This window comes from Anopheles merus, chromosome X (genome assembly GCF_017562075.2).
Source record: "Anopheles merus strain MAF chromosome X, AmerM5.1, whole genome shotgun sequence".
Taxonomy (NCBI): Eukaryota; Metazoa; Arthropoda; class Insecta; order Diptera; family Culicidae; genus Anopheles; species Anopheles merus.
In genome coordinates, this window is record NC_054081.1 from 6,784,288 (window position 1) to 6,809,143 (window position 24,856).

Below are 24,856 nucleotides of genomic sequence, written 5' to 3' on the forward strand. Positions count from 1 at the left end.
AGGTCATGGATCTCAATTTTACGTGCAAGCGGAATGTTGTCAAGACTGGTATAAGCTAAGGGACGATTCTTACTAGCAAAACTAACAACACTACATTTGTCAGGCACCCAGTTTTAACAGATTCGACGCACAGCACTTAGCAAAGACAAGTGATATGTCTTCTATTATTTGTGCGTGTTCTAAAATCCTCGAGTCAATTGTCCATTTATCTGTAATGCCTTGTGTAAAAAATTATATTTCTTCGGAGCAACACGGCTTTATGCCCCATCGCTCAGCGTCCACCAACCTAATGTGTTTTTGTCCTCTCTATATCACAGCCTAATTTATCTTGAGAATCGTTCCTATGTAGTTAAAATCTGTGGCTCTTTCTCTGAATGTTTTCTTAGTTCTTCGGGTGTCCCACAAGGTAGTGTCCTTAGTCCCTTACTGTTCATTCTGTTCCTCAATGACTTTACTTCTATCCTTCCTCTTACCGGCTTCTTGCTATATGCGAATGACGTTAAAGTTTTTCTTCCTGTATCTTCTACAGCTGATTGTCTAGTCCTTCAATCCTGGCTCTGTAAATTCTCTACTTAGTGTGCTTTTAACGGTTTAGTCCTGTGTGCTGAAAAATGTCCTGTCTTCCTCTACAAGTAAAACTCACGCTTATAGTGTCTGTGATGCCCCTATTACCCGTGTGTCCTTGTCTAAGGATCTTGGCGTCTTATTTGACCCGAGTCTCTCTTTCAAAGAGCATACGGACTATGCCATCAACAAGGCCAACAAAAGTCTTGGTTATATTTGTCGCATGTCCACTGAAATTCGCGATCCTTTTTGTCTTAAGTCCCTGTATTGTTGTTGGGTCCGTTCTGTGCTGAAATATGCCTGTATCATCTGGTCTCTTTGTCCAAGTATCTCTGCTCCAAAGGATTGAGAGGATCCAGAGACGTTTTACGAGTATTGTATTTCGTAGGTCGCTGGGTCATCACTCTATTCCGCTTCCTTCGTATGACGATAGATGCACTCTATTAGGCCTTGCCAAGTTGGAGCACCGCCTCTCGGTCGCTCAGGCTTCTTTCGTTGCTGACATATTGCTTAATACGATTGATACTCCTTCCCTTCTGACGCGCTTACATTTGTATGTACCTTGTCCATTACCTTACGTTATCGTTTTCGTCTCCAGCTACCTATATGTCGTACACGTTTTGCTCGCAATGAGCCTTTTGTAAGAGCTATGTCGTCTTTTAATAGTACTTCAGATCTGTTCGATTTCAACCTATCCTATCCTGTCTACCGATCCCGTCTTCGCTCCTTATCCGTACCATAAAGTCCTTCCAGCTCCTCCTCTTACGGCCTCTTCTTACTCCCGAATAATTGTACACTCTAGTCAGTAAGTACCTTTGCTGTAACCCAACGTGACCGAGCAATTAATAAAATAAAATAAAATAACATAAAGACAAGGAATGAATTTTGCCTTCTATTGCGGTCATTACCGTAATTGAATGTCGTTTATAAACAATATAAACAGCAAGGGGCCCAAATTACCGCCCTGAGGCAAGAACGTTTAAATTAAATTAAATTTTGTTTTTACGCGAGATTTGTGGCGGTTTAGGCAGGTTTCTAGCCAGCTTGACATGTCCGTTGAAATACCTGGGCGAGTCAATTTAGCCAAGAATGTAGAATTATTGACGAAATCAAATGCAGCCTTAAGTATTTTGTGTACGCTTAATTTAATTTGCATTTCACTTCATTAAAGTAACCGCAAGCAAAATGTGCACCAAACACCTGCCACCGTGCGTTTCGAACCGTGTTCGTGCCCGATTGTCAGTTCCCGGTAATCGGCAATCACCATTTTTCAAACACAAGTCTGCCGTGCGCTCGCTGTGTCGTTTCTTATTGGGAATGAATTTCGCCAGAAATTTGCGTGACCGATTCTTCGAAAGTGCGGTGACATTTGGAAGCGACGCGAGTGAGCGTTGATTTGAAATTTTGGTTTTATGTTTTATGGGTTTATTTTAAAAGCCTTACAAAAATTTAAAAATCATTCACATTTAGCACGGGATGGTTAATGTTTGGTTGCTGCACTAAATCAATCACTTTTACTAGTCGAAGGTACCGAAAGAAAAAGAAAAATGTTTAAACTTTTGAATTATTCAACCATCAATTTCCTTCCGCGTCCCTTTCACGCACCTATTTTGGGCTTGTGGGGAACCGAAAAAGAAAGAAAATTAGCATGGGAGGCGTACCTGTTGCGAGCAAAACGCGGCAGGGGAAAAGAAATAACACTCCGAACAGGAACAGAGTGCTGCTAAATAAATACCATTCCTAATCTTTGCTCACCTTCCACTCAAAATTGATCATTTGTGTACCGTGTGTCACCCCGAGCGAGCAAGCACACACACACACACAAATCAAAGACTACAAAAGATGATACAATTCTGGCGGGAGCACCATTTGCTTCATTGCTTTCTTCTCCCGTTTGCAATGGATGGGCAAAATTCGGGCAATAAATACTGTGACGACCCAAAATAAACCATGACGGTACAGCAAACCAAAAAAAAAAAAATACAAAAAAAAAGAAAACAAAAAATGAGCGACAGGAAACATATGCCACGTCTCGTTCCGTGTGGTAGTTGCCGAACGCAATCGTTTGCGCGATTAAAACGACGGACGCGCGACTGTGAGTGGCAGCCGTCAAGGTGGTGGAATGTTTGCACCCGTGCGGATATTTCTCGATGGCGCGCGCGTTACGCCGACGTCTATATCTCCACCCCTCCCCCCCCCCCTCACCGTGTTCTGTTTCCCGGTGGAACGTGGAACGTTTTTTAAGATTTTACATCGTATCGGAACGGCTTAGAGAGCGTGCACTGCTTTAGGTAACTGTTTACGGAAGCAGCGTTACTTCGAATTTGGGCAACTTAAGTTACTGTCGGCCATTTTTCGCTCGCCAGAAAATGTTTATCCTATTTTTATCGCTCCGACGCATGGCAAAAAAGGGGAAAAGTGCAGCGACGGGCAGGGACAGGGCGCTGCCTTATGGCCGGTTTAATACGCTTCGACGTGACCAATCCTAACGCTAATGGAGCCGCAATGGCAACGTCCCGATGGAAACGGCCCGATAAGCGGACGCAATAATTGAATATCGCGCAGCAGAGCGCTGCCCCTCCCCCCCGCCCAAGGGGCACGGCGAGAGCGGCAGCTTAAAGTCAAGGGCAATATATGAAAGTTTAATATCTTCCTATTCCCGATTCGGTTTTACGTATTTCAGCTCAAATTTCGGCCCGTCCCCCCAAAAAAAAACCCCCAAAAACGAGAATAAAAACGTGGGCAGGAATGTTGTGCCAAGTGTCTCGAAAAGCTCTTTAAAAAGAAGGACGGGCCAAAAGAGAAAGGGGTCGAAGAAAACCGCGCCTCTCGTTCGGTAGGATCGTACGGTGGAAGCACACACAACGAGCTCACACAAACTTGGATCCGTTTCGCTACGCAGCACAATCGATAGGAATTCCAATTAAATTCCTACCAGAAAGAGCTGCGCCCTGCCCCGAACACCCGAAAATACAGCATCAAAACAGCGCACACACACATAGGGAAGACATATTCCCAGAAACCGGGAGGCTGCCACACGTGTGGAATCAAAACATAATGCCCCTTGCCACTGGTCCCCGGGTTCAAAACTACTGTTACAATTTGCCTTCGGGGCGAGTCCAGTGGCGCACAAAAGCAGTTTGCGCTTTCCATCATGCAAATGGGGGCCCTTTTGGGGCCGAGCTTGCAATGGGATGACGCCAGAAACATGAAACAATAGCACCGGCTATCGGAAGCGTGGCCACGCCAGCAAACATCAAACTGATTGCTTTTCCGCGAATGTCCACTCTTCCATACTTGTGCCCCGTGTGCGCACTCACAGCGTGCGGGGGAAGCAGGTTTGTATGTTGGCGAGTACTTTTGCGGCCGCTCGAGTGGAGTGCGCTGCAGGTGTGTCTGATTTGATTAGATTCAACTTAATTGCGACCTTTTTGCTCTGCCCTGGGGGGGGGGGGGCGATGGGTGTACCAGGGTTGAGTAGAGTGCTAGTTCCTAGAGTGGGCGGAAGTTCTGCTAAATTGACACCCCAACAAAAGGGGAATGGAGCAGCACAGCTAGAAATACCGAACGCATCACAACATTGTGTAATTAAATGATTCAGATGTAACGGTAATAGCGCTGCATTGCTGACATAAACAGATCATTGTTCAAAATTAGACCATAAAGCAACGATAGCAAATGTAAGGTATTAGGCAAAGCAAGGCATACTAGGACCTAAAAAATTCTGGCTAGACTGATGGTTGTAGGATAAGATAGGGTAGTTTTGGAATTTCTGGTAATATAGACACCTTGCATTGGAAAGATCCCGGACACCTGTAGAAATCGTTTCACATTGAAGAGGTTTCGTAGAATGCAGAATCTAAATCATTATTGAAATATCTGGAAGTAGCAGCTGACGTTGCTTCAGATTACAGAAAAACATTTTTGAATTCCTTTTTTGAAAGCTACCCAAGTCCGCTACTTCAGCAAGCTAGATAGACCTGTGCTCTCTCTCTCTCTCTCTCTCTCTCTCTCTCTCTCTCTCTCTCTCTTTATCTCTCCCTCCCTTTTCTTGGTCTGCTCACTCACACACTGACTGCAGGCTCCCATCCATGTAGACTCCCGATCTCCAACAGGTCTTGCGTGTGGAGTGATCTCCAACAGGTCTTCCTGGAGGTGTCTTCACCTGATCCAGCCATCCAGAGTTCGGTGTGCTCCTCTGCGTCTCTTGTCAAACTGGATGGATGGTGGGGCAAGAGCCCTGTATCCATATAACATGCCCTAGCCATCGTATCCTGCCAGTCTTCGCCGTTCGTGAGTATATCATCCTTCTCCTCCAAAGTCCATACTCGAACACACCGACTCCATAGGGGAGCAACCGGAAGAATGAACATGTGAAATAACTCTCATTTCCTGCGGTCTCGAAGTCTTCTGGATCTCACCATATGGTGAAGCCCGTGGAATGCGCTGATTTCCACAATGCTCAAAAGGGTCTCCGGATTTCGCCTCAGACCCCAGTGGGATTCGAACGATTCCGACATCAAGTTCGAGACTCTCACCTGCACCCCGATGTGGCCTCTAACAGCCGGATCAGCTTCCCAGGGAAATGGTACCGCTATATGATGTTCCATAGCTCATGACTGTCTATGATGTCGTAGGCCACCTTGAAGTCGATAAACAGATGGTGCGTGTGGGTTCTGGCGCTCTCAGCACTTCTGGAGGATCTGCTGTAGAGTGAGGATTTGGTCGATGGTGGATTTGCCTCCAACAAAGTCTATTTGGTAAAAGTTCAAAGGTCATGGAGGCCATTTTTTCACGAAATCAAAATTACACTTTTTGGTCTTTGCAATCCCATAGAACTCTGATCTATTCCTGAATTATGTCGTATCAATGGCCCTTTTTTCTAAGATTAAAGTAGTCCCCGGTTGGTGGTACAGTTGTCAACTCGTACGACGTAACAACATGCCCGTCATGGGTTCTAGTCCCGAATAGACCGAGCCCCCATACGTAGGACTGACTATCCTGCTATGGTAACAATAAGTCACTGAAAGCCAAGCTCACTTCACTAGTGGGTACAGGCAGGCCTTGACCGACAGCGGTTGTTGTGCCAAAGAAGAAGAAGAAGAAAGTAGTCCATGTCGTGGCAAAATATTAAGTTTCTTGAAATGCTTCATCAGCGAATAATAGCATAACATCCCCGATTACCCGAACCCAGTCTACAAAAAAGATCCAGTCTACAAAAAAGGCGACAGGCTGGATTGTTCGAATTTCCGAGCCATCACAGTCCTGCACGCCGCCTACAAGATCCTATCCCAGATCCTGTTCTGCAGACTTGCGCCCTTTGCTACAAATTTTGTCGGCAGCTACCAAACTGGGTTTGTTGGAGGCAAATCCACCATCGACCAAATCCTCACTCTACGGCAGATCCTCCAGAAGTGCCGAGAGCGCCAGATCGCAACACACCACCTGTTCATCGACTTCAAAGCGGCCTACGACACCATAGACCGGAAGGAGCTATGGAGCATCATGCAGCGGTACCACTTCCCTTCCCGGCTGTTAGAGGCCACCATGAACGGGGTGCAGTGCAAGGTGAGAGTGTCGAACTTGATGTCGGAATCGTTCGAATCTCACAGGGGTCTGAGGCAAGGTGACGGACTCTCCTGTCTGCTCTTCAACATCGCCCTGGAAGGTGTCATTCAAGGCACGGGGCTGGACAACGACATCCGAGGCACGATCCTCTACCGGTCTATCCAATTTCTTGGCTTCGCGGATGACATCGACATCATCGGCAGGACAACAGCGAAGGTGTGTGAGTCGTACACCCGACTCAAACGCGAAGCAGCAAGAATTGGATTGAGAATCAATGCGACGAAGACGAAGTACCTGCTTGCCGGTGACTCAGACCATCTGGGAAGCAGTGTATTAGTTGACGGCGACAGTCTCGAGGTGGTAAAGGAGTTTTGCTATCTCGGGACGGTCGTTACTTCGGACAACGACATCAACAGCGAAATCCGGAGACGCATTGTGCAGGGGAATCGTGCATATTATGGGCTTCACCGACTGCTGAGATCCAGAAGACTTCGAGTCCGCACGAAATGTGAGATATACGGCACATTGATTCGTCCGGTGCTCCTCTACGGACGATGAATCTTGGACCATCCGAGTGGAGGATGCAAACGCTCTGGGCGTGTTTGAGCGACGCATTCTCCGGACCATCTTTGGCGGTGTGTTCGAGCATGGAGCGTGGAGGAGAAGGATGAACCACGAGGCAGGAAGATGCCGGACTTGTGCCCCACCAAGAAGGTGTTGGACAGCGATCCCCAGTTCGGCATAAGGCGCAGGGGAGCACAGAGAACTCGATGGCTGGACCAGGTGAAGCAAGACCTGACGTAGATCGGGTGTCTGCATGGATGGGAGGCTGCAGCCTCCACGAAAACCGTTTGTTTACCTTCTGATGAGAATGATCCAAGCTGCAGTCCAAGGGGTACGAAAGTGACAGCTCTACAGTATAACTGAACATGTCAACGCCTACTTCCGAAAAATTCTATATCTCGCTGAAAGAGTCTATTATATGCCTGAACGAATCTACAACTCGCTGAATATGTCTATATAATCCTCGAAAACCCTGTAACTCAATCATTGCATAACACTGCTAAAAATAGAAACAACACAAGTAGAGCCTAAGATCTGCAGTAGATCCACGAGGCGATGCACTATTGTAAACTTAGTTTGTTCCTGAATGTTGCTTAACATGTTGCACTTTACCTACTGATAGTGGCACCAATTTCTTGCATACTTTTGAAATTCTTCAAATTCTTTGAAATTATTTTGAAAGAATTTCCAACTTAAAAAACTTACCATTTAGATATATTTTTACAGAGACAGTTGTTAACATTGTGAAAAGAGGTTCGTCGTCTGGAGGTAATGTAAGGCTCTTTTTGTTTGATGGAGTTCTTAAGTGTTCTTGTCCAAGATGATAATCTTCCCGATTTTGATTGCAACGCGATGTTGCAAAACGTTGACATTCTTCCCTACCATAGGACGTCAGTGTCAAAGAATGTCAACCCCGCTTTCGAAAGCATGCTCGGAAAACATAGGTAAACAATTGTTTTCACAATGTTTCTTGGTAATGAACAAAGCTGGTACAATTGTCACAAATAATTGGTTTTGCATACCCTCAACGCTCCCAGCCAAAGACCGTCGAGATGCAAATGTTTTCCTTTACCCTGAACCGCTCTGTCAGTTCGTGCATCCAACAAATACTCAGAATTGATTGCTAATGCATCAGCAATACGAGAGCAATTTACAAGGTAAATCAAATACAAATTGCATCTACCATCGCCGCTCTGCCTTTGAATGGAGTGCGGCCTCCTCCCGCCCCAGAGCTAAAAAGCTTTTACATGAAATGATATAAATACGAAACATATTCCGACGATTGATAGTACACGCACTCAAAGCAACCATCTGCCCAGAGCTGCTTACAGAGTAGCTCATTGTCGGAGGTAATACAAATAAAAACAAAAAAACAGAACAACTCCAGCCGCGAGAGTGCATAACTTCATCAGTCAACCGGCCCATTTCCGCCCATTCGCATTCACGCAGATGAGCAGAGTTGTCCTCCCCGGCAGTTGTCCTTTTTTGTGGGCCAGGTTTGATCGATGCCCTGAGCGTACTGACAGACGCAAAGTACCGCTTAGGCCAGCCCAGCTCAATTCATCTGCCGCACGGGAAAGCCGGAAACCAAGAAGATGAAGTGGCCGAAATCGAATGGTCAAAAAGGCAAGCTGCCGGGATTCGGGACTGATGAGCAAGGTACGCAGGCATACACACAGGCACGCACAAAAACGAAGTTAATTAATTGGATCCGTAATGCAAAACCCAAAGTGTCCGCAACCCACAGCGCTGCAGATGGGAGGGAACAAATAAAACCAAAACAGCCGGACCCGGTCCGGTTCTGCTTTTAATGTCGCCGGGGGACTGGCTCGGGCGCAAGCAGTTCCACCACGGTGGAAGGGCCAAGGTAAGCAGCGAACCGGCCGGCCGTCCCACAGCATCCCGCAGCGAGCGTCATGCGCCGTCATCGGTCTCATAATTTAACCTATCGCTCCCATTATCCTCATTATCAAGCACCGGGCGCGCAAGGGTTTGGTTCGGCTCGGTGGAAGCGACGATTCCCGTTTTCTTCCCTCCCTTTCCCTTCCCTCTCACCATGGGAAAAAAAGGCCGGTGGAGAAATAAATGAACGCAGAAACGAACCGCAACACAGGAAATAAATGAAAAAAAGACAACATTCCTCGCCAAAATGGGAATGTTCGCACAAGGCAAACACACTCACTCACACACACACACACGTACGGTGCAAATATATATGGACTACTGTTCATACCAGCCCACACACGCCTTCACTGTGTGTGAGAAAAAAAAACACTCACACAAAAGGATGGAGCAAAAGAAAACGAACCCGATGGAAGAAAAACAGAGCGCAACTTCAAAAGAAAATTGCGTAAATTATTTCCCGCTCTCCGGTGCCGCGCCCACGGGACATTGCCCCGGCCACGGATCATTCTAATCCATTTTTCCCCCATCCCTCGCACCGTTCCGCCGCTCGCCATTTTGTGTGGTCCCGTGTGTTTGTTTTCGGTTCATTCCCTCGTTCGTGGCTTCATCCGCGGGAAAGTCGCAAAGGATCACAATCATACTCCGTGCCGTCGTGCCCCACCTACGCCCTGCTGTGCAAGACGTTGAGTGTGTGTGTGTGTGTGTGTGTGTGTTGTGTGTGTGTGTGTGTGTGTGTGTGTGTGTGTGTGTGTGTGTCGTACGGTAATGTATATTAACTTCTTCGTTACCAGCTAATTCCGCAACCCACCGGAACCGGCACAGATGTGAACGGTGCTGGAGCGCCGTGGATGTGGCTTCAGCCGGGCGCCGGGCTGTCAGAACTTTTGGGCCGCTGCTGGTGCTGCTCCGTCGTGAGCAGTTTGATCTGATAAGACACTTGCTAGAGCCATCTTGATGCTAAGCGAGCATCTGCGGGGGGGATGGGACAGAGGACGCATATTAGGCGCGTGGGGAGCAAAAAGGTGAGAGCCATCCACCATTAAGTGAAGGCAGGGCGGACCCATTAATTACGTGACGCCCGAAACCCCCTCTCTTCTTCGCAAAAAAAAAACCCCACGCCACAGCCATCGTCTTTCCGGGTCCTCACTGTCGGCCCGACTGCTTATCGGGTCTCGGGTCTAATTAATCTTTTGGCTAATTTTCACATACACAGCACACATACTCATATAATGTAGCGTTTCGAAGGGACGGCCGTAGCCTTTTCCTTGTTTGAAGCGGGGCAAACCTTCGTCTCAGGCCGTGCTGCCAGAGTGAGTCGATTAAATTCCGTCCGTATCGCGATGGCGAGTGGCTCGAGTGGCTGCTGGGAAAGGCTGCTCAAAAATAGACGAAAACCCCCCGGCTCCCCCCCCCCCCCCCCCCCCCCGGTTCGAGCATTAAAGGGATTACGCTTCACCCGATGCTGCATGAAGTGTTTATCCACTGTGTGTGTGTCTGTGTTTTTCCTTTCGCTCACTTTCTCGCCGCTTCGCGGAGCCCGGAACGTATTTACCTAATGCTTATTTTTTACCGAAGCGTACACATTTCCGCGCAGTGCCCTCTTTTGTTTTAAAAAAAAAAGAAGAAGAGGCCGTCAGCGTGCGATTATTGGATTATTCGCCCGAGCTCGAATGCACTGGGAGTAGTTTCGGTAAAAACTGCGCTCCCAATGCGGGAAACGATGCCGGCAGAGGAAATGCCAGATTCGCTGGAAACACTATCGGTAGGACAAAAACAAAGAAAGAGAGAGGAGAGAGAGAGAGAGAGAGAGAGAGAGAGAGAGAGAGAGAAAAAAGAAGGACTGCACTGCAGCCACTGCTGTAATCAGCTTAACAGTTCTCGCTGGGTGAAGCTTCAACGACAATTCATTTATAATTGAAGATCACGTCAGGCTTACGCTCCCAGGCGTCTTCGCCCCATTATGCCAGCGCGGGCCGAGCGACTGACGTTTGACGAAGCTTTTAGTGCACTTTCCGGCAGCCCCTGCACTACGCAACGTGTGGCGTCCTCTAGCGGGGTAGAGCGGTAAGCTGTCAAGTCAGAAAGGCACAAACGGTCCGACGGTTAGTGCCAGACTGTTGCTCAATGCTGATGTCAACGAGCATCTTGCATCACATTTTTAGTTTTATAAACTCCAAAACAAATGTTAAGTTAATGGAAAAAAATAAAACAAACAAGTATGACACTGCTCAGCGTACTAAGACGTTCATAACCCTCAGTACACTCTTCACTGTTGAATCACCAACCCACTAAGATGAAATGGTGGCAACTGGGGTTAACTAGCGTGCTGTGTCCGTAATTTGTTTACAGCTGTACACAGGTGTGGAGTCAACGAATCCGATAGCCGAAACGAACCAATCCAAACTCTCCCTCGCACAGTGGGCGGCTTAGAACAGAATGCGGGATGAGGGTAAGTTTCAATCAATTGATGATTTCTTACGCACACCAAAGCGTGTAGATCAAACAAAATATTGATATTTTTTGAATTGGTAATAAAGATTATAATTATTTTTAAAAACAACTCTCATATATGTCCTTGTCTGACCTTGTAATAGCCTTGTTTACAATAGATCGCTAGATCATTCCAACAAATGGGACAATTATTTCGAGATCATCATATAATTGTTTTTCTAAGTACTTGATATTCAAAGCACTCAATGCAGACAGGCCTTCTAATAAAGGGGCCTTTCACGATACTAGCCAGCTGTTTTATATAGAGTCTGACAGTTGGCAGCTGAAATCATCTCAACACTCCATACAAAACCACACACAAAACTAGCCTGCGATTTTCAGCCTAGATTATCTCAGCCTCACAGCTAGAATTATATTCGAGTACCTGCTCGAACAAATGTCAATACAATAGCCCGCATCGCGAATAAATGAACTCTTTTTAACAGTCGTTTAAAGTTCATTTTGGTTTAACCGAGTTCATTTGTTGTTCATTCCTGTTAAAATAAACGATCGTCAAAACAATTAACGACTGCTCGATATCGCATATAGGCAAACACGGGGAAAAATTCAAGCAGTATAATTAAAGAGTGTTAAAGTGTTAAAGAGATCGCGTTGTGGAATCTAGCATCGAAGGGTATGTAGTTCAGGTGGTCTCATAGCCTATTTTTATAATAACCTTGAACGACTTATATCACTTTTTGACAGCGGGGGTGAAAATTTTTGCTCAGACAGGCTTTCTGGTAACTTGACGAATACACAAAACACTCTTAAAAGCTTTATTCAGAAGCAGAAGTGATAAAAATCAACCTTGTGATAAGTCCAGCTGTATACTATACGCACTTGGATAGCTGCTCGAAAACTGCTATACAATGCAAACAGGTGACAGATTGAACTTTTAATCGACGAGCTTAAAACGCAAGGATGCCCAAAGATGGAATAGGAAAAGAAGCACTTTAAGACAGAATGAGAAGTAAACGTTGTTTCCAAGTTGCAATTATAAACCATTTGGCATGTGAGTTATTATGTTCGTAAGACAAACGAACTAGGCACAGCCTATCGGAGCTTTCTTGTATTCATTTAGCAAGCGTAAGAGAAGATACGAACGAGATAAAAGAACGCACACTTGGCTTGCTGGCAACATTCTCAAATATAGGGCCCCACCCTTTCTGTTATAAGTTTGTGTAAGTTCGTAGGCTGAAATTTCAGCCTGTCAGCTGTTTGCATTGTATAGCAGTTTTCGAGCAGCTATCTAAGTGAGTATAATATACAGGTGGGCTTATCCCAAGGTGTATGAATTTAGAAGACTGATTTTTATCGCTTCTGTTTCTGAATGAAGATTTCAAGAGTGTTTTGAGTATTCGTCAAGCCTCCAGAAAGCTTGTATGAGCAAAAGTTTTCACCTGTCCTGTCAAAAAATGATATTCAAATTTGTTTACAAAAAACATGCTATGGGACCACTCGGACTACATACGATTTGATTCTTTAATGCACCTAGGGATAAATGTAAAACCCACCTTGTTTTGCCATTTTTCGAGCAGGTACTCGAATCTAATTCTAGCTTTGAGGCTAGAATAATCTAGACTGAAAATTGCAGGCTAGTTTTTTGTGTGGTTTTGTATGGAGCGTTTACATGATTTCAGCCTCCAACTGTCAAACTCCATACAAAAAAACTGTCTAGAATCGTGAAGGACCCCATTGATGGATCTTTCGTCACGCCAGTTGATAATCATCACATTCGATGATCAACATTTCATCAACAACCGCTCGAAACATCGCATGTATAATTTGTAATTCTTCGCCAGAAAACGCTTTGTTGTATTGAAGGTGGTATACTGTCATTGAAATGCCAAAACGTGCGCGGAGTAGCGGTTAATTTCTTTCCATATCCTTTGCTTAGATGTAATGCGTTGACGTGGTGTACATGTGGCCACGGTGTTTCAATTTAGCAGTATGTCAAACATATATGATTGGTTAAATTTAGAGGAAGTAGTGCACACTACACTGTCCTTCTTATTGTAATTGATATATTTTCATAAAATAAGCATTTTTGTTTACAAAAGATTAAAACCTTTCCAATGCATATGCAATTCCAAAAACTGGAAGTTGTGAATAGTGGAAGATTACATTGCTTTCCTCAGATTAAAGAAATATGATAATTTTTGGACTTCCAGCCCAGTAGCTGCCCACTGTGCCTCGTAGTCAAATGTATTCCTTACCGAATCAGAAATAAAAAGGGAGCTTGAGAGTTCGAAAAAAAGCGGCTTTGGTACGGAATTCGTTCAGGTGAAGTAAACATCGCACAACAACAATAAAAAAACGGACACACTAAACGAAATACGAAAAAGAAAGAACACAGCGAAAAGAAGAAAGGAGATAGGCAACCGTAGCAAATGGTGTGAATTGTAAAGCAGATTAGACGTTTCCAGGATTTTCGGCAGCGAATCGGTTTGCTGCGAGTCGTCCGCGGAGCCTGAAGGCTCTTAAGCACCCAGGCTTTAGGCTGGCCCCGAGCAGAGCGGTACCGTCCTCAATGGCAATCTTCGCAATTGAAAATAAGACACAATGATAGATGGTTTGGGGCACCACCGAAAACAGGGACATTAGCGCACACACACACACACACACACACACACACACACACACACACCACACACACACACACCACACACACACACACACACACACACACACACACACACACACACACACACACACCACACACCACACACACACACACACACACACACACACACACACACACACACACCACACACACACACACACACACACACACACACACACACACACACACACACACACACACACACACACACACACACACACACATCGAGTGTTGGAAATTGTTGGAAATGGGCGAACCAAACCTGCCCAAGAGCTGGCGGCCATGAGAGTGCTTTCGCGCTGACTACAATTGAATTGTATTATGTGGCTTCGTGCGTGTGTATGAGTGAGTTTGTGTGTTAGCGATTCTTTAGCAAGAAATTCGCGACGAGCGTTGGGAACTTCTGGCCGGGATGGACATCCGTCTGCCCATCGCGTCAACATGAAAAGGAAACGATAGTCTTTCAGGCGGCTGTTTTTCTGCTGTTGTTGTTGCTGTTGCTGCCCATTTCCATTGCCGTGTGGCTGTGTGTCTTTGGAGATGAAGGTCTGACACGCTTGCTTGCCCTCCGTCACCTCCCTCCTACGCTCCTAGAAACACAGCGGAAATGGCGGCAAAGTGAATGATTCATAATGAATATTTTACATCCTGCGCTGGATGCTCCGGGCGGTACCGGCAAGGACCACGTGCCGCCACGTGGACATTAGAGAGTGAAAGAGAAGGACAAAGAGCGAGAGCGAGAGAAAAAAAAAGAGCTTGACACAATTAATGTCAGCAGTGTGTGTACGCCCGGTCCCATTCCTTAATGGATCCCGGTCCGGTTTTCGTCCTCAACGCCTCGGTCTCTCTTTTGGATCGGCCCTTCATCTCGGCTGGAACGTTTGCTGGTGCCGCCGAATGTTGCGCTGCAACCCTGTACCCTGCATCCCATTCCCCCGACTCACCTGAGGATCATTAGCGGACAGACGCACAGCACCTGGGAGGAGGCCATCGCGCCGAGATGCCGCTGGGTGCGCTTTTCGCGGTTGACGTCCGCCTCCGCGTCGTACAGATCGTATGTCCGGGCGTTGCCGGCCAGGTTGGCGGTCGCGGAACCGGCTGCACCGCCCTGCTGCTCGGCCGTCCCGCCACCGGCCGCTGCTGGGTTGCCCCCTGCGCCGCCCACCTTGGACAGGCGTCTGCAAAGGTTGGTCGAAAAGTTAGTGTGGGTGGGCGTGAAAATCACTGGCAGCAAAAGCAATCGATAGACAGCATGGGGCGATTTGGGGGAGGCGGGTGTGTGTGTGTGTGAGAGAGAGAGAGAGAGATAGAGAGAGAAAGGGGGCTTGATAAGGCGGACGATGGAGCCGGGCGAGGTGGACGTGATCTGGGGACATGAAACAATTTTCTGTGCCACTAATCGGCGATGGCTAATGGGCTAGCGCGAACAAGTGTGTGCCTACCACCCACCCGCCCCCTTTCAAGTGCAGCATGCCTTCGCTTCGGCACACACACACACATACCGCCCCCTCGCTCGAATCCATTATATTCTCGTCTCGTGCGTACATTTGTCATCATTTGTGTGACAAGCACCCTGCCCCTCGCCCTGTCCTGCCACGTGTGAGTGTGTGTGTGTGCGTGTGGCAGTGCTGGGACGTAGATAATTTCCTTCACTAGTGCCTTTCGAGTAGCCGTCGGTTCGCTTTCCCACACATTCACTTTCGTTCGATACTAAGCTCCCCTTACTGCCTGTTCGGTGTTTTTTTGTCATACGAGTGTGCCATCATTATTTACGAGCACTTGTGAGCGGCTTCACTCGTTCGTCTTTTTGCCCCCCACCCCTCCCTTCTCGTCCAAAAAGAAAAACCAAAAAACAAGACGACCACACTCATCATCCCTTGCCGACGGTTGAAGTATCAAATGTAAGCATTTGAGCGCTTTTCCGCCCGGATCTATGCCTCAAACGGCTCTCGCTGGTCGTAAACAACCGAAAATGGTTGGACAAATCTCACGGCTTCTTCTTCTTCTTCTTCTTCTTCCTGGCGCTGCACTGTCGCTTGATGGATGGTTTGCTCCTGCTGGTTGCTGGCACTTCACTAGCTACTAGCCTCCAAACAACCAGAAAGGCGTCATCCGTTACTAACGTAACGCAAAAATCGAACACATTTTCGACCCCCTCCCAATCCTAGTTGTTATACTGTATCTTTGGAAGGAAAATTTGTAACAGATTAAGACCCCCCAACTGTTTTCCAATAGCTTGTGCTTCAAAAGCTCCAATCTTATTTTCCTATAAGATTTTTTTGTGTTTTTATATGTCAGTCTTTCCAGGAATGTTTCTTTGGATTTAGATATTCTATCATTATTAAATTAATTATTCTAGATCACATTACATGTGATGCTTAATATGTTACGCATGTCGCATGTCCATAAAACTACAACTAAAGGATCAATTCTGAAGAAAACAGGGCTAACTGCAATAACTCTATTTCCAGTTTGTATGAAACGAATTGGATTTCAAAGGATTGATTGAGATTGATATTGCACCTGTGCGGTACAGTTGAATCTCGTGCCATTTGATTCCAATTGCGTGACGTCATCTGGGAATCGCTTGCCACTATCAGGAAATGCGTACCACCGATGTTGATTATTTGGTAAATTTTTCCATCCGTGGTAGCTAAATTGCGTCGCGAGTTCAACCCTCGTATGAACCGGCCGCAGGCCTATGAATGGCGAAATATTCGGCTGCGTGGTACATACAACATAGCCAAATCTGTTTTAAGCCGGCATAATCGCAAAAGTTGTTAAGTCAAAAAGAAGATTCATTGTTTACTATTCATTTGTTTTTCGAACTTCAAACATTTTAATTTTGCGTTACGTAACAAAAGTATTTTCTACCTTCTCTCCCCTATCAGCGTTACGTAATGGATGGATGACGCCAAAGCAGATGTTTGGGAGCGCCGAGTGTTTTTAAAAGCAATTTATGTTTTCCAATACAAATTATGTTGTTGTGTTTTTCGAGAAAAAAAAACAGCTTATAGAAAACTATTGCAGAAAGGATAATCTCGCTCCTGCGCTACACCACTGCCTGCAAACGGATGAACATTTGTTTTCATGCACTCAAATATTAATTCAAACTTTGTACGCCCGAGTGGTCCCCGAGAGGCGCGCCGCGAGTTTTATCCCCGGTTCGGGGCTAAAGTTTGTCCACGAGCAACAGTGACAGTGTGCACACCGAACGACCAAAACAGTAAATCGTAGGCTGCTGTTATTTATTTACGTATCTAGTAGCGCAGAGTGGTTTGCAGTTTTCCAGCTAGAGCGGCCTGCCGCCTGGTGATGGTTTGTTACAAAACCAATAGGCTATTTTGAATGTTTGCTTGGGCAGGGGAGAACTTGTTACGCGGTAAATGTGAAGTAAATGTTCTGTTAGTAGTAGCGTCTACACCGGTACCGCTTGCAATGTCCGTTCATGGTGGGAATTTGTAGCCTCGATGCAATTTGCATAGCTCATAATATTCTCGGGTATTTCGGTACGTTCTTATCACACGTCGTCGTTCAGCTCATGCTACCGGTTCCGGCAATTCTGTAGCGAAAATTATGCCCGCCTGCCTGCGGACAACACAGCACAGTGGTTAGCTCGGGCAATCGGACAGGCCCAAACTGAACCGTTCCCTGAAAATGTTCCGCTCGATTGTGGAATTCTCAGAACTGGTAATCTTTGCGTTTTATATTTGTTGCTGATCAGATACGCTTTCTACATCTTCTGGGAAGGTAAGCAAAATATAATGGTAATCATGTTTGAAATCAACCACCAAGCAAACGCCTCAATCAATGATCTCAATCAAAAGTCCACTATTTTTTTGCGACTTAAAGCATTTATTACAGGAGATTGAGGACTAAAATTACGATTGCTTGTTAGTTCTTCTACGGCAAAACGAGCTGAATAGGAAATGCCATGCATTAAACGTGTCACAATTTTAATACATTTACAGACCACATTTCTACGGTCATTTTGTATGAAAATAAACTTGTAAATGGCCATTAAACCTTTGCCAATTAAAGATGAGTAAATAATGTAACTGCCACCAAGTTATTCGCACTTTGATGTGGTTAACTAGCCATCTGAGTTTGCCATAAATACATGAAGTATCATTAAACATTAGCATCGTTAAAGGTTTGTTTCTAATTCCATTGATAGTGCTTAATTTCGCAAAAAGCTTTGGGAATTTGGGAATTTCTAGCGAGCGATTTGTGGTAAATGTCTCAGTCAATTCCATTACATATTCCGTACGACGGTAGGAGTGTCCGGTGTACCGATCGAGCTTTTGAACTCCGCCGTAAAGCATCACCAGGATAAAAAACACGCAAAATTGTCCCCCAACTGATGGAAAAAGCCAAATTTGAATATCGCATCCTGGGGCTATCTCGTTCGTGGTGCGTCCGTTAAACTGTTCCAATCAAACTGCCCAATATCAAGATTGGAATTCAAAGAAAGAGAGAGAGATACACTTTTCACATGTAAGATTTTAACCCCTGCCACAGGATTTGAATGGATTTCCCGTTGCAATGCCATTTTCGCGCATAAATCGGTAGCGCTTGCGGTGGTTCCTTTTTCATTGGTTGATGATCGGTTTTCAGCCTGCCACTGCCACATTAACTGTGGCAACTCTGTTTGCTCGGAATGAATTACACTACGCCGAACAGAGGGGAAACAAAGAATAATAGGACATGAATCGAATTTATAGAGACTTTAACGCAAAAAACAAACAAAAAAAACGCGAACCACGGTTTCAGGGACGAAGGCAAGCTCCTGCAGCGGCGCTCACTCAGCTTCGCCACAGATTGCCATCAGTTGGCGAACTCAATTAAGCGCCAGATGGCGCTGATAGCACGCACGCTCCTCACGTGTCTGCCCCATTCGCCCGTTAGCACTCACTTAACGTGACCGTTGGATAAATAGCCAGATACTTGCCGTAACCTGTCATGGCGACACAAAATGGCGCCGGCCGAATGTGAACGGTGCGGGAACGCTTCGCGCGCTGTATTTCAAACGTCCTTGGACAAGAAATCGCGCGCAGCTCTTCGACCCGTGTTATTAAACGATAACCGGTCACCGGTGAAGTGGAATAATAAAAGTGCACTGCTTCCCCTCTCTCTCTCTCTCTCTCTCTCTCTCTCTCTCTCTCTCTCTCTCTCTCTCTCTCTCTCTCTATCCCACGCTCCTTGCTTGTGCAGCCCAGCTTTCGACACGACGCTCTGAAGGGGTGGTGAGTTTTTGGTGCTCTTCTCGCTCTAGGTGTGTGTGTGTTTGAGGGAACGAGTGCTTTTGTTTGGGTCGATGGGTTTCGAAGGTACTGCAACCGTCTTGACACTAAGCGTGGTCGCACGAGATGTCTGGGATGGAGCGCCCGGGATAGGATGCGATTTCCTGATAGCTCAATAAATCCCGCTGCCTGGCACACGCGAAACCAGATGGTTCCGTAGAAGAAGGAAAAAAAGCAACAACAACAAAAAGACAATAGAGCCACCAAAAGCCAGGGACTTGCCCACATACTTTGGAGCAGAATGAGCCAGCGCGCTGCTTCCAAAATGTTTGACAGAAAGCTCACACATTGCAAACCGGGCGTAATAATCGTAAAGCGACCCCGAAGGTGGCGTTCATTCGCAGGCAACCATCTCGATCGCATAGCTCATAATTTCGGTGGCTGCAACTGTACGCTTTTTAGTTTTGTAGCACACACACACACACACACACAAAACCCCCTAATGTCCAATCTGCCGGATACGGACATTACGGGATGGGTGTGACTAGCAATCAGCTCAGGATATGTACATATTTATTGCACAACCAACCAAGCTGAAATGCAATTTCGTTTCATTCAAGTCCACTACCTTGCGGGACCTTGGAATACATGGGTTTTTGTTTTTTGTTTTTTTTGAGATGAGCTTTTATTGCGTCCCTCCTGTTCCTTTCTCACAGTCCGCTTCCTGCGGGAGGATCCCACTGCTGGACGAGATGTGTTGCGCGCTCCCTGCTCCAGAACCGGATATTTTGGGGCCAGCAGCTCGACAGCTTTATGAACATGTGGCCCCGGGTCGTTATAGCTTTTGGGGTTCTTCGCTTTGTTACGCCAACATCTCCGGTTGTGTCAAAGTGCTGCGACGGTTTTTTTTTTGTTTGGCAGCTCGCAGGACGGTTTGCGTTGTTTACCTTGGACATCCGGTGCCAGCGAGCGAGCGAGAGAGAATACGAAAAGCGCACACACACACGCAATCAAGAAGCGCAGATAAAGTAAGCAAATAGAAACGCAATAAAGAGCACATATTCGCCTTTTGTTGCCGGTGGAAGCGAAGTTTTGGAGCGTGGAGATTGGCGGCAACGACGGCAACATACAAACACGCTCAGATGCTCAACCGGCCCTGGCTCCAACTGTGCCGTATGGTTGGAGAAATAATTACGCAAAAGCTAAAGTTTTAATAGCGCATCATTAACCGTGCTACTATCAGGGCTAGCTGGGCCGTGTTTTTTGGGGTACCGGGGATAGTTTCCGTTGTTCGCAAACCAGACGCGCACAGCGACTGGACATGATACGCCATCCGCCAGAACCTTACCAGAGCAGAGCGCCTAAAAGTTGACACCGAATATCCCGTATGCAAACGGCACGGCACGACTGGCTGGACATTATTTTTCGCCACCCCCGGAAGGGGGTGATGATTTCCCGCTACCAAAAGCCCCCTGAAGCTAAGAGGAGTTTGTTTTTTGCTCCAAACTTTTGCTCTCTCCCGTGGACAATCGTCCGCAAACGAATTGTTTGAGTTGTTCGCGCCAGTTGTTTGCCGAAATCAGTGCGCCCCGGGGGCGTCAAGGGAGGAAAGTTTAAATTCCAAAACCGTAGTGGGAGCAGCACAAGCCGACGGGACCCATTCATCGGCGTGCTGTTTGTTGCGCGGGCGTACAAGAAATCAAAGTTTGCCACCTCGTTCCGAGCCGACGGTGGAGCAAGTTTTGCGCGATGATTAATTTCTGAAGCGGCCGAAAGCATCGTCCAACATTTTTGGTGACAGTAATTTCGGTGATCGCCGCGGTGGTGTGGCTATGGCTGGGCTGGGCTGCTTGTAATGCCAGCTGACTCCGAGGGAAAAGGGGTACGCTAGGTTTGCCATGCGTAAATTGCCTTCATTGTGCACGCAGTTTACAGAAACGTGAAGTTGCCCGGGGGTTTTACCATTTGCGTAAGCAGCGCCCAACTTTTGCCCAAGGGTGTGTCAATGCACTTAAGATCCTGCCACGTGTGTCAAGCGTATGGGTAATGGGTGCGTCAATTGTGTAACCCAAAGATGCAGGAGAAAGAAGTACAACATTGGTTTGCAATGTAACCTGTTTTTGGGGGAAGAATTCCTGTTGAAAATGCAATGCTGAATTTTGGGGCTTAGTTTCGATTGACTCTTCTGTTCCCTGGAAATAGTTGTTGATATCCTGGTCGAAGCTTGGGGCAGACTAATATGCGATGGATCTTAAGTGAAAACTATAAGTCTTCCATTGGAATGTTGATATTTTTGATGTACGGATCTAAGATACTTTCTGATGGCATCTACAGTTTAAGAGAACTTTTTTGGAGAGTGCTCTTTGAAGTTATCTTCCTCCTCCCTGGACAAGCTCCTCAGTCACATCCGTTCATTTCAGTTGCATTCAGACATTTAATCCTAAAGATCATGTATCGGTAGTCTTCTTTGTAGGTGTCTCGCTTGAATTTACTTGGTGTTTCTTGGAATAACTCAAACCTAACAAATAATATGTTGTTTTGGGCTTCGGGAAATGGGTATCATTTCTCGGAGTTCAAAAAATCACATCTAGAGATAGAGAAAATGTAACCAGCGGATGCCTTCCTTAAACTACTCTTATTCTCGGGCTGGGACATCCGACATTAATAACGTTCACTTTTACCGACACCCCAACGCTTGCACGCCCTTGGTGGGATCAGAGAGGATCTTATGGTATCATTCCACAAAGCCTTGTTGGTAAGTGGACAACTTCCAAACTTTAGGAGCACTTCTTCCAAGTGTCCCTCACCGAGTGGGGACGCTATCTTCTTCTACACCACACCCAAACAGCACACACACACACACACCAACGGTTGTGGGAAACTTGTTGCAAACGCTAAAAGTTGCGGCAGGACCCATCCCATGCCGCGCACCGTATAATTAAAAGCGCAAACAAACTGTTGCCCCATTCCCTGGCGGGAAGTTTGCGAATCTTGATGGTTGATGGTTTCACCACGCACGATGGTCACCGGTGGGTAGTTTTACATACATGCGGCAAACAAATCAATAAACAGCGAGTACGTGGCACAGACGTTTGTTTGGTTTTGTTCGCCTGTCTCTAATTCAAGGTTAAGGTCGGTGTTTCTGAGGTTGTCTTTTCTCCTGGGCCATCTTCATTGCGCAGCGAAACACTCCCCAGTGTTTGTGGTGTTGCGTGAGCTCGTGGCGAAGGTTTGTGTGCATACGGTAACGGGTCCTTGCTACAAATAGATGCGTTTGCACCAGTAACCGATGATACATGGTGTCACACTAAACAGCAAGGACATATTATACGGTTCGTTACGTTGTAAGATACTTTCCGCCAAGAGACCTTCAAAATTGTGAGTTACTTGTGGTAACCAGTTTATTTGCGTTTCAATGGGACACTGCTACTTCGTTGGCTGTTTGAGGTGCGAAATGAAGTTGTGTCTTGAATACATCTTCATCTTTGAGTCCATACAAATCTTACTACAACAACTTCTACGCAGAATTTTCTTCATTCCAGACACTGGAACGTGACAATTTGTTTAAAACCACGCATTTTTGTATGTAAAAATTTTGTTACAAACACTCCTATTCCTCTTATGCTCCCAAAAGTTGGTTTGGCGAATCAAGTTACCGAGCAAAATGATGTTGATGTCACACTGCTAGCTTCAGCTTCAAACACTCACAAAAACCGTCTGCCGAAACTTACTCCACGGAGCGGACCAACAAGTTACATGGATCATGGACCACGGGACGGGATGATCAAAAGTTTTGGGACACTCCCGCGCACTGCCCCAACGCTGCCTCCCATCCGTGGGTGTCCTTTCATTTGCAAATCTCTCATCTCCCTCCCCGGGGAACAGTCCGATGTCCTTTAAACTAAAGTATTCCCCTAACGACTCTAATGGCACTGGGACGGTTGCGAAACTATCGCTTACATCGGTCGCATCGGAAAAGGGCAAAGCCAAACATGGCAGCCGAAATGACCTAAGCGAGCTAGTGGCAAAAAACAAAAATAATAAGCGGGCAGAAGAAAACTTGAAACACAGGCCCCCGAAATGTTGTAAAACATTTGCTCCACCGCCCACCCGTGCGGCACGCTGGCTAGGGGAGAAAATTAATTTCTCCGGAGAGTTGAACCATTTTTGTTTGCACTTTTTCTGTTCTGTGCACTCACATTTTGTGTAGCAATTTTCGCATTCGCTGACGTTCCCGACGCTAGCGACAAATTGTGGCGCGATGCTTGCCTACATTCCGGTGCAGCTGTACAAAACGTTTCGAAATAAATCGCTCAAAGTGCCGCTAGTGAACCCACGAAGCACGGAATCGGCTTTCCTTCCCACAGTTTTGGCTTTGCTCTCTCTCTCTCTCTCTCTATCTCTCCGTCTCTCTAGACATCCGCTTTAAGTTGTATTTTTGCCAACAAAAAGTGCACGCTGTGTGCGCGTGAAAAATGCGAGAAGAATTAAATACCGTGGAGAAAGGACATAGATAGAGAGAGAGAGAGAGAGAGAGAGAGAGAGAGAGAGAGAGAGAGAGAGAGCAAAAAAACAAACAAATCACGCGTTCACAAAGTCGCAAGTTCACAGCTCACGCGTGCCCGAGATTTCACACACCACCTACGAAAATGGATTGCCCTTGCCCGTGAATAGCATTCCGATCGACGGTTGTGGTACCATCTTGCGGCACCCGGAACCACCCCCGGTGAGGTGGAACAGGAGGCTACGGGAGTGTGCCGGGGTCGGGGCAAATTTTTATTCGTCCACCATACGGGGCCCTGGGACATCAATTTTGGAACCGAAGGATACTAAGGATCACTTCACCAGAGTGTGAGGTAATGTGATTGAAATATTTGTGGACATACACACACACGCACGCACACACTCTTTGGGTGGGTCCTGTGCTGCGAAGGTGGTGACAGATTGATGGTATAAAAGCACAAGCACACAAGGCCAGTGCCAAGACTAGCTGGGCAGGCTGGCAGGGAAGAAATCACGCTACGCAGCGCTCCAGATGGTTTTCATTCATCGCCTTTTGAGCGATGGTGCGTGGCCTGCGAACCCAGGCCACCAAAGGGCAGGGAAGGGGGTGCTAAGACACGGTCGTCTGTTGGATCGATTTCGGTGCGCCCGCTCCGGCGAGCGGGACCAATCTAATCGAAGCCATAAAACCACTATCAGCGAATGTGTTTGGCAGCTCGCTATTATCAAAAGCGCGGGGAGAGTAAATAAAGCAGGCGGGGCGGAGGGAAGCGAAGTTGAAGGGATAGATATGAGATATGGAAAATTGCCAACCGACCGCCAATGGCAGCAGCAGCAGCAGCAGCAGCAGCAGATGGTTCAAGCAGCGAGGACGTGCAGATCGTATCGCGGGCAGCGCGAACAGAACTCCGAGCTGTTGATTGGATGCCGCTCGGGAGCAAATTCAAGCGTAAGCGCCGTTAACAGCGCATAAACGCGGACATTAGAAGCATGTGCAGCCGTGAGCATGGCGTGGAAACGGAGGAAATTAACGCTCACACACAGCAGCAAGACCATGGCCGTCTGCTGCCTCATGCCTTTACTTTGCGTAAAGGTGTAACACGGACGGAGAGAGCATTTGGAGCTAGCCGGAGGATATTAGCGTCCAACTATAGCACCTACAGCTGGTCGGCTTAGACTGCTTTTCATGCAGCAGTTGCACAAAATGGAAAGCTGGAATCATAATGAACATGATTGTCTAATTTATTTACCTCGTCAAGTCCAATAGCAAGTATGAACTGGTTATTGAGTCTGCGAGAGAAGATGATATAGACAGCACCGTAAAGGTATAGCACGTTGGTCTTATGATTGATGCGAACTCATTAAAGATTGGTCGTTGTGTCAAAAGATCTTCATC

At 46.6% G+C, this 24,856-nt stretch overlaps 1 protein-coding gene across 10 annotated transcripts in view; it reads right to left on the reverse strand.

Moving 5' to 3' along the window:
* Positions 1–24,856, reverse strand: part of LOC121596665 — an 85,086-nt gene that overhangs the window by 9,809 nt on the left and 50,421 nt on the right. For all 10 annotated transcript variants that reach the window (XM_041921847.1, XM_041921875.1, XM_041921866.1 and 7 more), the window contains one exon: positions 14,659–14,892. In XM_041921847.1, coding sequence (XP_041777781.1) covers positions 14,659–14,892 — 234 coding nt within the window. The remainder of the gene's footprint in view (positions 1–14,658; positions 14,893–24,856) is intronic.